The sequence below is a fragment of the Meleagris gallopavo genome, chromosome Z, assembly GCF_000146605.3.
Source record: "Meleagris gallopavo isolate NT-WF06-2002-E0010 breed Aviagen turkey brand Nicholas breeding stock chromosome Z, Turkey_5.1, whole genome shotgun sequence".
NCBI classification, from domain to species: Eukaryota; Metazoa; Chordata; class Aves; order Galliformes; family Phasianidae; genus Meleagris; species Meleagris gallopavo.
In genome coordinates, this window is record NC_015041.2 from 55,661,578 (window position 1) to 55,673,220 (window position 11,643).

General features: G+C 38.7%; 1 protein-coding gene across 1 annotated transcript in view; it reads left to right on the top strand.

The window, feature by feature from the left end:
• EDIL3 (EGF like repeats and discoidin domains 3) overlaps positions 1-11,643 on the top strand; it is a 224,372-nt gene that overhangs the window by 160,818 nt on the left and 51,911 nt on the right. The window contains exons 7-9 of the mRNA XM_031557441.1: positions 1,174-1,329; positions 2,409-2,553; positions 7,700-7,884. Coding sequence (XP_031413301.1) covers positions 1,174-1,329; positions 2,409-2,553; positions 7,700-7,884 — 486 coding nt within the window. The remainder of the gene's footprint in view (positions 1-1,173; positions 1,330-2,408; positions 2,554-7,699; positions 7,885-11,643) is intronic.

Consider the following 11,643-nt stretch of genomic DNA (forward strand, 5'->3'; position numbering starts at 1 on the left):
AAAAAAAGAGTGAATCTGTATATGCATAAGATCAAAGAAAACTAACAAAACTTGGTATTGTGTTATCTTCCTTGAGATCTTCCTTTTCCTGAACAGTTAAACCTGAAGATATCACTGAACAGCACATATAGAAGGCAAATAATCAGTGATTGTTTTATGTTTGACTGTACTTTTTAATTTGTTTTTGGAGATGATTTTCTTTTTATTATAAATTTTGTAAATATATGTCATATTTTTCTATATTGTCTATTTATGAATAATCTTAAATTCTACACGGAGAGTTAAGTCTTTATAACAGAATTCCAGAAATCTTTGTGTCTGACTGCTGCTCTGTGTTAACTAAATTTTGAAATGGCAGTAATCTCAGGAACTGTCCTCTTACAAATATATGTTGGTGGTTTTTTTTTCCTCTGAGAAACAAGTAACAGAAAAAATTTTCCAAGACAGACAGACCCGAATCTCTTCTGATTAATACCTGTCTAAATTCTTTCATTCTCTCTATTATAGCTGCAAATGTTCCTGACTTTTCCTGGTGTCCATGAGAAAGATCCTGTGAAAAAAATCTAATTTTTATAGGCACCTTCTCCTCTCTCCTACAGATGTATGAGTGGTTATTCATTACTTATTGTGAAAAATGTGATAAAGCAACACTGACATTTATTTTTGCTTCAAAGACAAAAAAACATCAGAAGACTAACTATTTCAGTCAAATAGCAGAGAAATAGCTAGAGCCTCACAAAAGCACAGCAGTAAAATACTGCCTTTTCTCACTTTCCCATATAATATGTAATAAGATATTGTAACTGATGTTTGATAATCCTTAATAGCTGCTAGATTATATTTCCAAGTGAGAGAAAATCTTGAGATCACACCGTAAAGGATTTAAATGTCTAGTTGGCAGACACCAGATCTCTCTCTTGACTCTGCATACCCCTGCATACCCCTTAGGCTGCCATCCTAAGTGGTAAGAAATGCACTGAGTCAGCTTTTTGTTCCTTCTTTTTTTCATTTTATTTTCTGCGTATGTATATGAAATGAATGAGGGAAGTAATTAGTACAGGTGTAAAGATAGCATTTTAGATGTTACAGGTATGAAGGAATCAAAGCAACCTAGGATCAGAATTGTGTCTCTCCATAGGCTAGTAGTGATGTTGTACCATTTTACTGTTTCAGATAAACCTACAGAAGAAGATGCGAGTCACTGGAGTTATAACCCAAGGTGCTAAGAGGATTGGAAGTCCAGAGTATGTGAAATCTTACAAAATTGCTTATAGCAATGATGGGAAGTCATGGACAATGTACAAAGTAAAAGGCACAAATGAGGATATGGTAAGATTAAGTCATCTCTGTATGAATATGTCTCGTGGTCCAGCTGCCTTCAGTAATTTGAGCTATCTCTGGTAGATAAGCCTAATTACTTGACAGCTTGATATAGCTTGCTGTGTTCTTATTTTATTCCAGAAAAAAATCAATAAATTCATACTTTCTGTCTGCTAAGAAATTTCTTATACTTTAATTGATGGTCGTATAAATTCTGTGTCTAAAGGCTAGAAAAATCCTGTTTATTACACATATCTGATTTTTATTTTAATTAGCTTACCAGTAATTACTCATTATTTTGTTTTCAATTTAGTCTTATTACACTGGCAGATTAGTGTTAACCCTTTAAAGCATTGAACTCATTCATCAGTGCGAATCTCCTGCCACACAAAAAGTCTCATCCAGTGAGAAGTGTGCATCTACAGTATTTAAAGAGAGCTGTACATACAAAACAATAAAATTCCCTTTGCTGTATAGGTTAAAATGCAGTGAAAGTACTTAGCAGAATTGGACATGTTTTTTTTTTATGCATGCAGGGAATTAAACTGTTGTGTAAAAAAGTGCATAACGAGGGAAGAAAACAAAATACAAACAAAGCATGTCTACACTGTTAGAATGAGGTCTATATATAGAGGAATGCGTATAAGTTTAATTCAGTGCCCACTGAGATCAGTGGGAGGGTTACAATACTCTTCAGTGGGAACTGGACGAGGCTCTTGGAGTAGAGGCGAATAATAAATGTCAATCAGTGCAGATAATTGGAGGTTAAATTGAATAAGGTCTATTTAATGCACTAATTAGACAAGAAGATGTAATTTACTGCATCAGTAGATCAGGTTCCCAGGAGTGACAAGATAGAGGCCTTGATTCAGTGCAGGTAGCAAACACACATTGGTGCAAGCCAATGGAAATGCGTTTTGCTTAAAGATTTCCTTATTGAACAGTGGAGGAAATGGGGCATTCTCTGTGAAAAACTGTGTGAAATGTGGAAAGGAGGTCAGAAGAGTGGACATTTCTGAAGCATGGAAATGAACTACACCTTTAGTATCGATCTTGCCATGTTTTTAAAACAATTTTGTTTTTTATAGGTGTTCCGTGGAAATGTGGACAACAATACCCCATATGCTAACTCCTTCACGCCTCCAATAAAATCACAGTACGTACGCCTGTATCCTCAGGTTTGCCGACGACACTGCACATTGAGAATGGAACTCCTGGGCTGTGAGTTATCAGGTGGGTTTCCTGAAGGGAACAGGAATCATATAATCACAGAATGGCTTGAGCTGGAATGGATTTTAAAACCCACTCCGTTCCAATTGTTTGCAGTGGGCAGGTTGCCCACCCCAGCTCAGGTAGTCCATCCAACCTGGACCTGAGTGCCTCCAGGGATGGGGCACCCACAGCTCTCTGAGCAGCTGTGCTAGGGCTTCACTGCACCCTGAACAAAAAATTTCTTCCTTATTTTCAATCTAAGACTACAATCTTTCAGTTTAGAACCATCTTTCCTTGCCTTATCACTACACTCTCTGATAAAGAGTCCCTTCCTGTCTTTCCTATAGGCCTCTTTAGGTACTGGTACGGCTCAGTGAGGTCTCACTGGACTTTAAGCAAGCACTGCATTTTCATTCCCGTGGACTAAACAAACTTACGGAATACAGTTGGCAGGCAACAATTAATCTGTTTCTATGTAAATCATGTCACAATTATAATGATTTAAGTAATATAAGTGACAATATTCTATTGCAGTAGGACAGTAATAATAGTAGGATAGCTCAGTTACACTTTGTAAATCTTTCTGACACCAAAGCTGACCTGAGTCATTTCTCATGAGGATCAGGTACATGCCAGCCTCAGAGATATCAGTGTGCTTCAGCTGCAGCCAAACACCACTCAGACTGGAGACAGACTTATTTTGCTGGGTTGCTTTGGACAAGATTTCAGTTTAAATTTATTTCGTGGGTTTCCAGCAGAAGCAGGGATTGTTTCTTATAGCAGAAAGTAAAAGAGTAAGTGGAGCCAATATAAACCTTCTTAAGGTTTGTAGTAGCAGAAGTTATAACTCAAAAATGTAAAGCCTGACCTCTAGCTGCTCTCTTCAAGAACCGTATTCCCTCACAAATTCAGTAAAGCATGTAAATTTTTTATCTTTTTCAAGAGATCAACCTTTTACCAGTGGGAGCGCTCCACTGAATTCATTTTAGAATGATTTTTATGTGGCTGCCTGCTTACTGTACAAACAATAGTCATCTAATTCACGAATGATATATCAAAACAGCTGGAGTTAAATAATTCTCAGTCCTCTAGTGGCATCAAAACCAGATTCAGAAATGAAAAGTTAATGCATTAATCTTAGTGTAGCCCTTTTCCAATATAGATAGGTTTGAGAGTAAATAGAAAATTCTGTCTAGCTGCTTTAGTCTATTAGATTTTTATTTTCATTTTTTTTTATGTCTTCCATTTCTGGAACTGCAATTTAGAGCAAGTCCTTGCCAGAGTGACCAGGAATTGTTTTGCTCAAAGAACTGTGAAAGCTACTGAAGTGATTTCATTTCAGTGGCCTCCTAACTCTTTCAAGGTCATCATTTCTTAGAACCAGGGGCAGCCAAGGCTCAGCTGAAGAACATGCTTCCCTGAAAAGTGCTGGTGCTAGGAAAAGAATCACTGACAAAGTGACTGAGATATGTTGCAACTCCAGATCATCCTAAAAACTAATCTTTTTTAAGCCAAACTTTAAGACAATCATTAGAGTCGTTGAGGTTGGGAAAGACCTCTAAGATCATCAAGTTCAACCACAATGTTCTTTATAATCTGCTATAGATATATATATTCAGAAGGACCCAAGGTCACAGCTTTTGAAAATTATGATCAGTGGTTGTGTAGTGGATTATCAATAAATGAGACATCAATTTTCATAGCCTTGTGTTCCTGCTTTCCCCATGCTTTGCACATCTCTGTATTGCAAATTCCCTTTCCACCATAGGATATTCATTTCTAAAGAGACACAGATTACAACTACTGCTTATTGTAATGCCTTAATTAATTAATTACTAACAGTAGGAGCAAAGTGTAGTTATTCGGCAGCGGATGTCTTCACACAACATAGTCACTCATGCAATTTACTCATATGTTCACACATCTGCATTTGGCAGACAGTTGCCTTCTGGTGGTTCATGTCATGTATGGTTAATGCTGGCGTGTTTTGGTAGCCATGAACAAATTTGGCAAATCCTTGGTTTTATGAGCTGTCAGTTTTTGCAGAGGAATGTTGGTCCCCAGAATTTAACAGCCATTGGGAAACTTGCACATGTAAGTGTGCATGTTTTTTTCCTCTTTTTGGCTGGTTGTTTTGCAGCAACTATTTTTCCATGTTAGTAGTATCTATACGTACCATTCACACAAACTCTTGTATAAAAGCTCTTTATAACATACTTGTTTAATACTAGATGTCACTCTCCTTGTTCATCTTCAGAAGTGTATAATCTAGAAAGGAATATTATGTTTATTAATAGGAAGAAAATTTTCTAAATTTTCTAATTTCTAAATTCAGTTACCATTTTTCACAGGTGGTGATATCCAAAGCACCTGAAATGTCTCACTCTAAGATGCTCCTCTGAGCTTTGCCCCAAGTATGTCTACATGAGTTCTCATTAACAGGTTGTAAAAATGGAGGAGAGTTTAATCCTTTCTCAAGGATAGTATGAAGTAAATTTAAAGAACATGCAGCATAGTGGAGGTGTCCCAAGAAGTTGTCAGCATTATTACAGATAAACTCCTATGAAGGAAAGTTATCTATGGACACAAAAGTTTTATATCAGTTCAATGTTTCTGTTGTTTGTGCTCTGAGTGAAAGAGCACATCAACTATCAAAAAACTCAGTCATTACCTTTCGTGCAGGGTGCCATGGGAGCTGCAAGGTGACTGTGGTCTCTCTGGAACAAGTCTGTCACATCGTTCTGCCACCTATGTGCATCATGCTTATATCTTTTGCTTCACTTTGCTCTTCCACTGACTCATAACAACTGTCTTCCTCCTGCCCCTTTGTTATCCTTCTGGGGCAGTAGAGAAGGAAGGCAAGTGTGAAATGCCATTAAGGCATGCATGCGTGCACATACACAAAAGCAGAGACATCTGTTGTTTCATAAATCAATAATAACGCTTAAAACTATTTTTGATTGATTGGACCAACACTGAAAAACAGTTTTGACAACCCTTGTTTTTGTGTCTGGAGCTCCCTTCATATTTCTAAGATGAAACATTCTTGCTGAATGTCCTTGTGATTTTGTAGTGAGACTTCAGAACTGAATAATAAGCCAACTCCTTTTCTAAAGCAACAGATGAGTTTCCCTTATTTGCACTATCATTTCCTCCCTTCTACTTCCAGGAAACTTATTTTGTTATTTTTAACTTGGCAGTCCTCCCAACAGGCAAGACTACACATTTTTTGTTTTTGCAGTGTGAATCAATTCTAAAAAGTTTATTCAAAAACGAACTCTGGTTTCTGTTTTTGTTTTTTGTTGTTGTTGTTGTTTGTTTGTTTTAATTATTCAATATGAAACATGCCCGTATTTCAAAGTTAAAATACACTTATTGTTAAAAAATGTGGTATCATTACCTGTCTCTGATAATTTGCTCCTGCTGTTTGACCTCACTGGAGGGCTTGGACTTAGCTACCCTGATTTGAATCCCCGATGAATCCAGCTAATTCTGTGGTTAAACCAACTGGAGAAACTGAAAGTAGAATCTGAACAAAAGGACTTTTCTAAGAGTATCAAAGAAACCAAATAAGAGTCACATCTTTCAAATGAAGGTGAGCATACTGTGGAGGGAATGAACTTTAAGGAAAAAGAAAGCCAGCACTGGTATCTAGCTCAAAAAAAGTGAAAAACAAAATGATGATTTTGAGGGTGTTATAAGTGGTCATACCACTCTGATTCTATCAGAATACACCAGCTGAGCTGGGTCATGTCACAGCAAGTAGGCCTTCACAGTTTGCCAGTGTGCTGTAAGCAGCACAGCTGGTGGTGACTCAGGAAATGATTACCTGTAAGGAACCAGCTCAGTGGCTTGGGGTCCAAGCGCCAGGTGATAAACCTCTGTCTTCATAGTGATACATAAATTCAAGATCCTGTCCTTCACAATCATCATAGGGGGATGCAATCCTTGCATCACCCCCAGTGAGGCTTGCTAAGTATGGGACACATTCTGACCCATCAGGTTAGAGGAAATTAAAATGCTATTTAAAATTTAACTGAGATAAGTAGCTACTGAACTGAGGAGAATCACTGAAATTGTGGAATTAAAACTTCTGCAGATTTTTGATAGCCGGAGCAGGAAATAAATGAGAAAACTGCCTCTTTTTATGCTCCCAGCTCCACCCAGCCATACATCCACTTTTATGGAGCTTTATGGAGACCTTTCTTGTTCTCAGCCACCTAACTTGCCTTTCTTTTCCTTTTATGTCTTAAACCAGGCATCTCACCTACTTCTCTGACTTCCAGTGCTGCTGTTATATTGGGGCCATTCCGGATTGTCTTACCTGTTCTCAGTTTCCCTCTTCCTTCTTATGGATCTAAATGCATTTTGCATATTCTCAGCCTAGCAGTACAGAGGAATATAGAGTCATTTGTTAAATTTTTATTGTTTATATTGTTGTTGTTGGCTTGGGTTGAGTTCTATTTTATTTCCATGAACACTCAGCAGGGAGAAAGGAGAAACTCAAGATCTATCTTTAGCAATGGTCAAAATAACTCAGCAAAGAGGGACAACCACCTGGTTTAAGCAAAATGAGCCTGTAACTCTATTTCTCCTACATAATTCTTTACTGATATTCTCCCTCCTTCACAGTCACTATTCTGTAGTCTTCTACTCTGCCAGTATGTGTGGGGGATTTTTTATTTTTGGCTGAGTATCAAGTAATTTGAAAGTGTAGAACTCAGTGCTTGTTAACATTTAAACTTCAATAATGTTATTAAAAAAAAAAACAAAAAAACATAATGTTTCCTCAGTACACGAGGTGCTTGATGTCACAAGGAATAAAAGCATGGTAAGACTGAAGTGAATAGAGGAAATAATAGCAAATTTCTGGACAGAAAAAGAAAACCAAGAGACAAGAGTCATCTTTTCTATGGGTTTTTGTTCATACATTTGTGTGGGATTAAAATACTTTGAATTCTGTATCTTGTTTTCAATTCTTCTGAGTATTGAAACAAAGTGCCTTGAATTGGCTATTTTTATTTGTTGGTTTGTAGTTTCTCCCCAACAATCTTCTTGATTAAAGTTCTTTCTTTGAGAATTGCTAGTTTTCTTTTCCATAAGGGAAAACCTAAACCACTTACAGAGATAAGTAGCCTGTGTCACAGATCTTATTTTGTTCTTCCAGGTTGCTCTGAACCCCTGGGGATGAAATCAGGGCATATACAGGACTATCAAATTACTGCCTCCAGTGTTTTCCGAACACTCAACATGGATATGTTCGCTTGGGAGCCCAGAAAAGCCCGACTGGACAAGCAAGGCAAAGTTAATGCCTGGACCTCGGGCCACAATGACCAGTCCCAGTGGCTGCAGGTAAACTTCCAAATAAAATTTCACAGACATTCGTCTTCTTTGTCATTCCAGCACGCACTGGAAGAAACCTGGCACATTGAAATTATCTTTGTCTAATTGAGACTGCTCAAAGATGCGTCAGGATCAGTCTGACAGTAGCAAGATTGATTCAGCACATAAATTCATTATAAAGCTGTGCACAAGGGATGTTTTCAGCCCGAGAGTGATTTATACAAGTCAGTAGTAAGCTAATGTGAAAGATTGCAATAAATTACAGTATGAAGGCTATTTGACCAGTTGCTGACACATTTACATTTTTTGAACTGTTGAAAATAGTAGTGCTTTGAGCCAGCTGCCAGTTTATGGTGGAGTTCTCAGTAGGAAGCCTCAATATTGCTAGACATGTGGTGCTAACCCCCTGCAATCTTTCCACATATAAATTATGACATATTAGCTTTTTTACCTACAGTTGCTAAGCAATTTAGCAATATGGTTACTGTCTTTTCTCCAAGTTTACATATACACAGCAAGGAAGAAGCAGTTGCCTCATCTATTTAACATTTGAATAACTGTAGGTCTTGGGATTTACAGAAAGTTTTTTAGAGAAGCTTCTGAAGTGGAGGAAGATTTTGTTTTACAGGGAGGAAGCAGACGAAAATGTTTTTTACAAGAAAGAGAGAGGCAGCTTTATCACAGCCAGTTTTAGCCCTGTCAGTGATACCAAGAAGCCAAGATTGTATAGAGGCAGTGCAGAAATATCCTGTGGTGCATTATTTCTTCTGTGGGCGACAATGGATTTTTAATTAAATACAGATGGAAAGGAGTTGCAGAGTTAATTCTTACATTCTATTCTGTTCTAAGTCTTGCTATGTTTGAACCTACCTGAACCTGCAAATTGAACTTGGACTCCTGTGACCACTTGTCAGTTCTCTGGAAGTCCTTTAGCAGGCATACTTTCTTATCTGCATAATAAGAATATTGTTAAGAAATATTTATATATTTTTTTCCAAAAGAATTCTTGTTTTGAAAAGGAAAAACAAGCAAACAAAAAAAAAAGAAACACGAGGCATTAAAATAACTTGTTTTCTCACTGTTTAAACTGGTCATTAACTTATACTGCAAGCTGATTTTTCTGAATTCAGTCCATGAGTACAGACGGATTCAGATACTTCAAGACAAGGTAAAAAATTCTGTAAGAAAGACATGCTTGTCCTTTAAATTTGTCTGCTCGTTGTTCTGTTAGCTGGTAGCTCTCTCTGCTTTTTTCTTTAAAATCCAGAGCACTGTATTATAACCTTTAGCACTCTGACTACAATTTTATCGTCATGCTGTTTTCACAGAATATAGTCAAAAAACATTTGTAAGAAAAAACATATAGAAGCAAACTTATCTCTGCACTCTTTTCCCTTAGCCGTTAAATATTACAAGCGGTGATCCCAATTGCGATTCCATAGTATCCAACAAGCTTAACATAAGAGATAGATTTCTGGATTTCACTAAAGTGCCTGTCATACCAATGTGCTATTTCACAGTGTTAGTTTTATATCCCTTTCGAATTTTCTCTGCATTCCTTATTTGGTTTATCTTTTAAAATTTTCTCTAGAAAGCCAATAAAATTGAGTATAAGCTACTGAATTCCTTTAAAAATGATTGTTGAAATATGTAGTATTTGAATAACTTGAACGTCTCTGTTCCATCTTGTAGTAATTTTGGGAGAACCTTATCTAAATGCCATTGTTATCAACCATTCCTCTCCTTAAATGCTTGTGTGCTCATAGACACATCTGAGAACCTGCTGTGATAATGGTTGCGTAGAGTTAATTACATCATATGTATAAATGCTACTTGCTGCTTATGGGCAGTTTACAGCACTTTTGGATGAACCCTAGATATTATATAATCATAGAATGGTTTGGGTTGGAAGGGGCCTTAAAGACCACTTACTTCCTGCCCTCTTGCTGTGGGCAGGGCTGCCACCTATCAGATCATACTGTCCCAGACCCAATCCAGCCAAACTTTGAATGCCTCTGGGGCATCCACAACTTCTCTGGACAGCCTGTACTGTTGCCTCACCATTCTCATTGTGAAGAATTTCTTCCTTATATCTAATCTGAATCTATTCTCCTTTACTTTAAAGCCATTACTTCTTGTCACTATGTGCTCTTACATAAAATCCCTTTCTTGAGGGCCACAAGAGGAAGGTAACAATGACATCTGCTTACAGCTATCTCAACTCTCTCACCCTTTCCTCATAGGGGAGGTGCTCCAGCCCTGTGATTATCTTCGTGGCCCTCCTCAGGACCCACTCCAACTGCTCAGCATCTTGTACTGGGGACCATAGAGCAGGAGACCTCCCCACATCTCCTAAATCCTTATTTTGCTGTAGACCAGAATGTGGTGGACTTTCTGGGCTGCAAGTTTACACTGCTGGTTCATGTTGAGTTTCTAATCCACTAATACCCCCAAGACTTTCTCAGGTCTGCTCTTAACCCATCCATTGCCCAAACTGTGTTTGTGCTTGGTATTTCCCTGACCCAGCTGCAGGATCCTGCACTTCACCTTGTTGAATTTCATGAGGATCACATAGGTCCACTTCTCAAGTCTATCCAGGTCCCTCTCAATGTCACTCCTTCCCTCCGGTGTGTTGGCTGTACCACATAGTTCGGTGTAGTTCACAGACTTCCTCAGAGCACACTTAATCCCCCTGTCCACGTCACCAACAAAGATGCTAAACAGTGCCTGTCCTAATAACAACCCCTGAGGGACACTTGTCACTCATCTTCAGCTGGACTTGAAGCCATTGACCACAACTCTTTGAATGCAGCCATCCAGCCAATTTCACCACACATTCCATCCATCAAATCAGCATCTCCTGTATTTAGAGACAAGGATGACTTGTGGAACAGAGTCAGATGCTATGCACAAGTCCAGATTGATGATGTCAATTGCTGTTCCCTTACTACCAGTGCTGTAAACCCATATCTTGCTCCAATTTATAGGAGGGAGAGGAGGTTCTTTTTAATATATGTATACCCAGCATGAGATTAAGAAACAACGGTTCAAATGTTGGTCTGACCAGTTTATTACAAATCCTAATCAGGGAGATGGGGAAGGGAAGGACAGTGATTGAAAAGATAGGAAATAAGCACGAATTGCATGAAGAGGGGATAGTCACCACCAGGATTCAGCAGCGGTCCTGTTGCATGCCGTTTCAAAGATCCAAGGCAAAAGCAGCAGGGGGAGAGCAGCAGCGTGGCCAGCTTTGGGCAGGAAGCAGGTAGCAGGAAGAAGTCGCAGAGCCAGTCCAAGAGGAAGCAGCAGGACTTAGGTAGCAGGCCCAGAAGAGTCCATCAGCATCCAGGAATTCCGCATGCTGGTAGACTGCAGAGCAAGTCCAGGAGAGAGAGAGGCAGGTCGTGAGGCTTCTTATGTCAGAAACTTCTTCTTCTTCATGAGGAATCTGTTGCCAGAAAACCTAACCCCTTTGTTATAGGTCCCCTTTTTATCCTTCTTCTGCCAGTGTGGCCTTCCTGGGCATTTGGGTAACAGTCATGTGCAGCACTCCTGAGATGGCCATCTTCCTCAAAATAAACACACACCAAGAGACTTCTTCCTGAGCATTAATCTGCATCTTGTCTCTCTCTCCTTGCCCCTGGCCTTGTCCATCACTGTTCTCCAGACAAAGGATTTCTCAGTCCTTGCCCACGACTTTCTTGGACTTGTCCATCTATGTCCCCAGCAAGCTTTACAATGATGTAAAAGAATAATCTCTTACAAAGG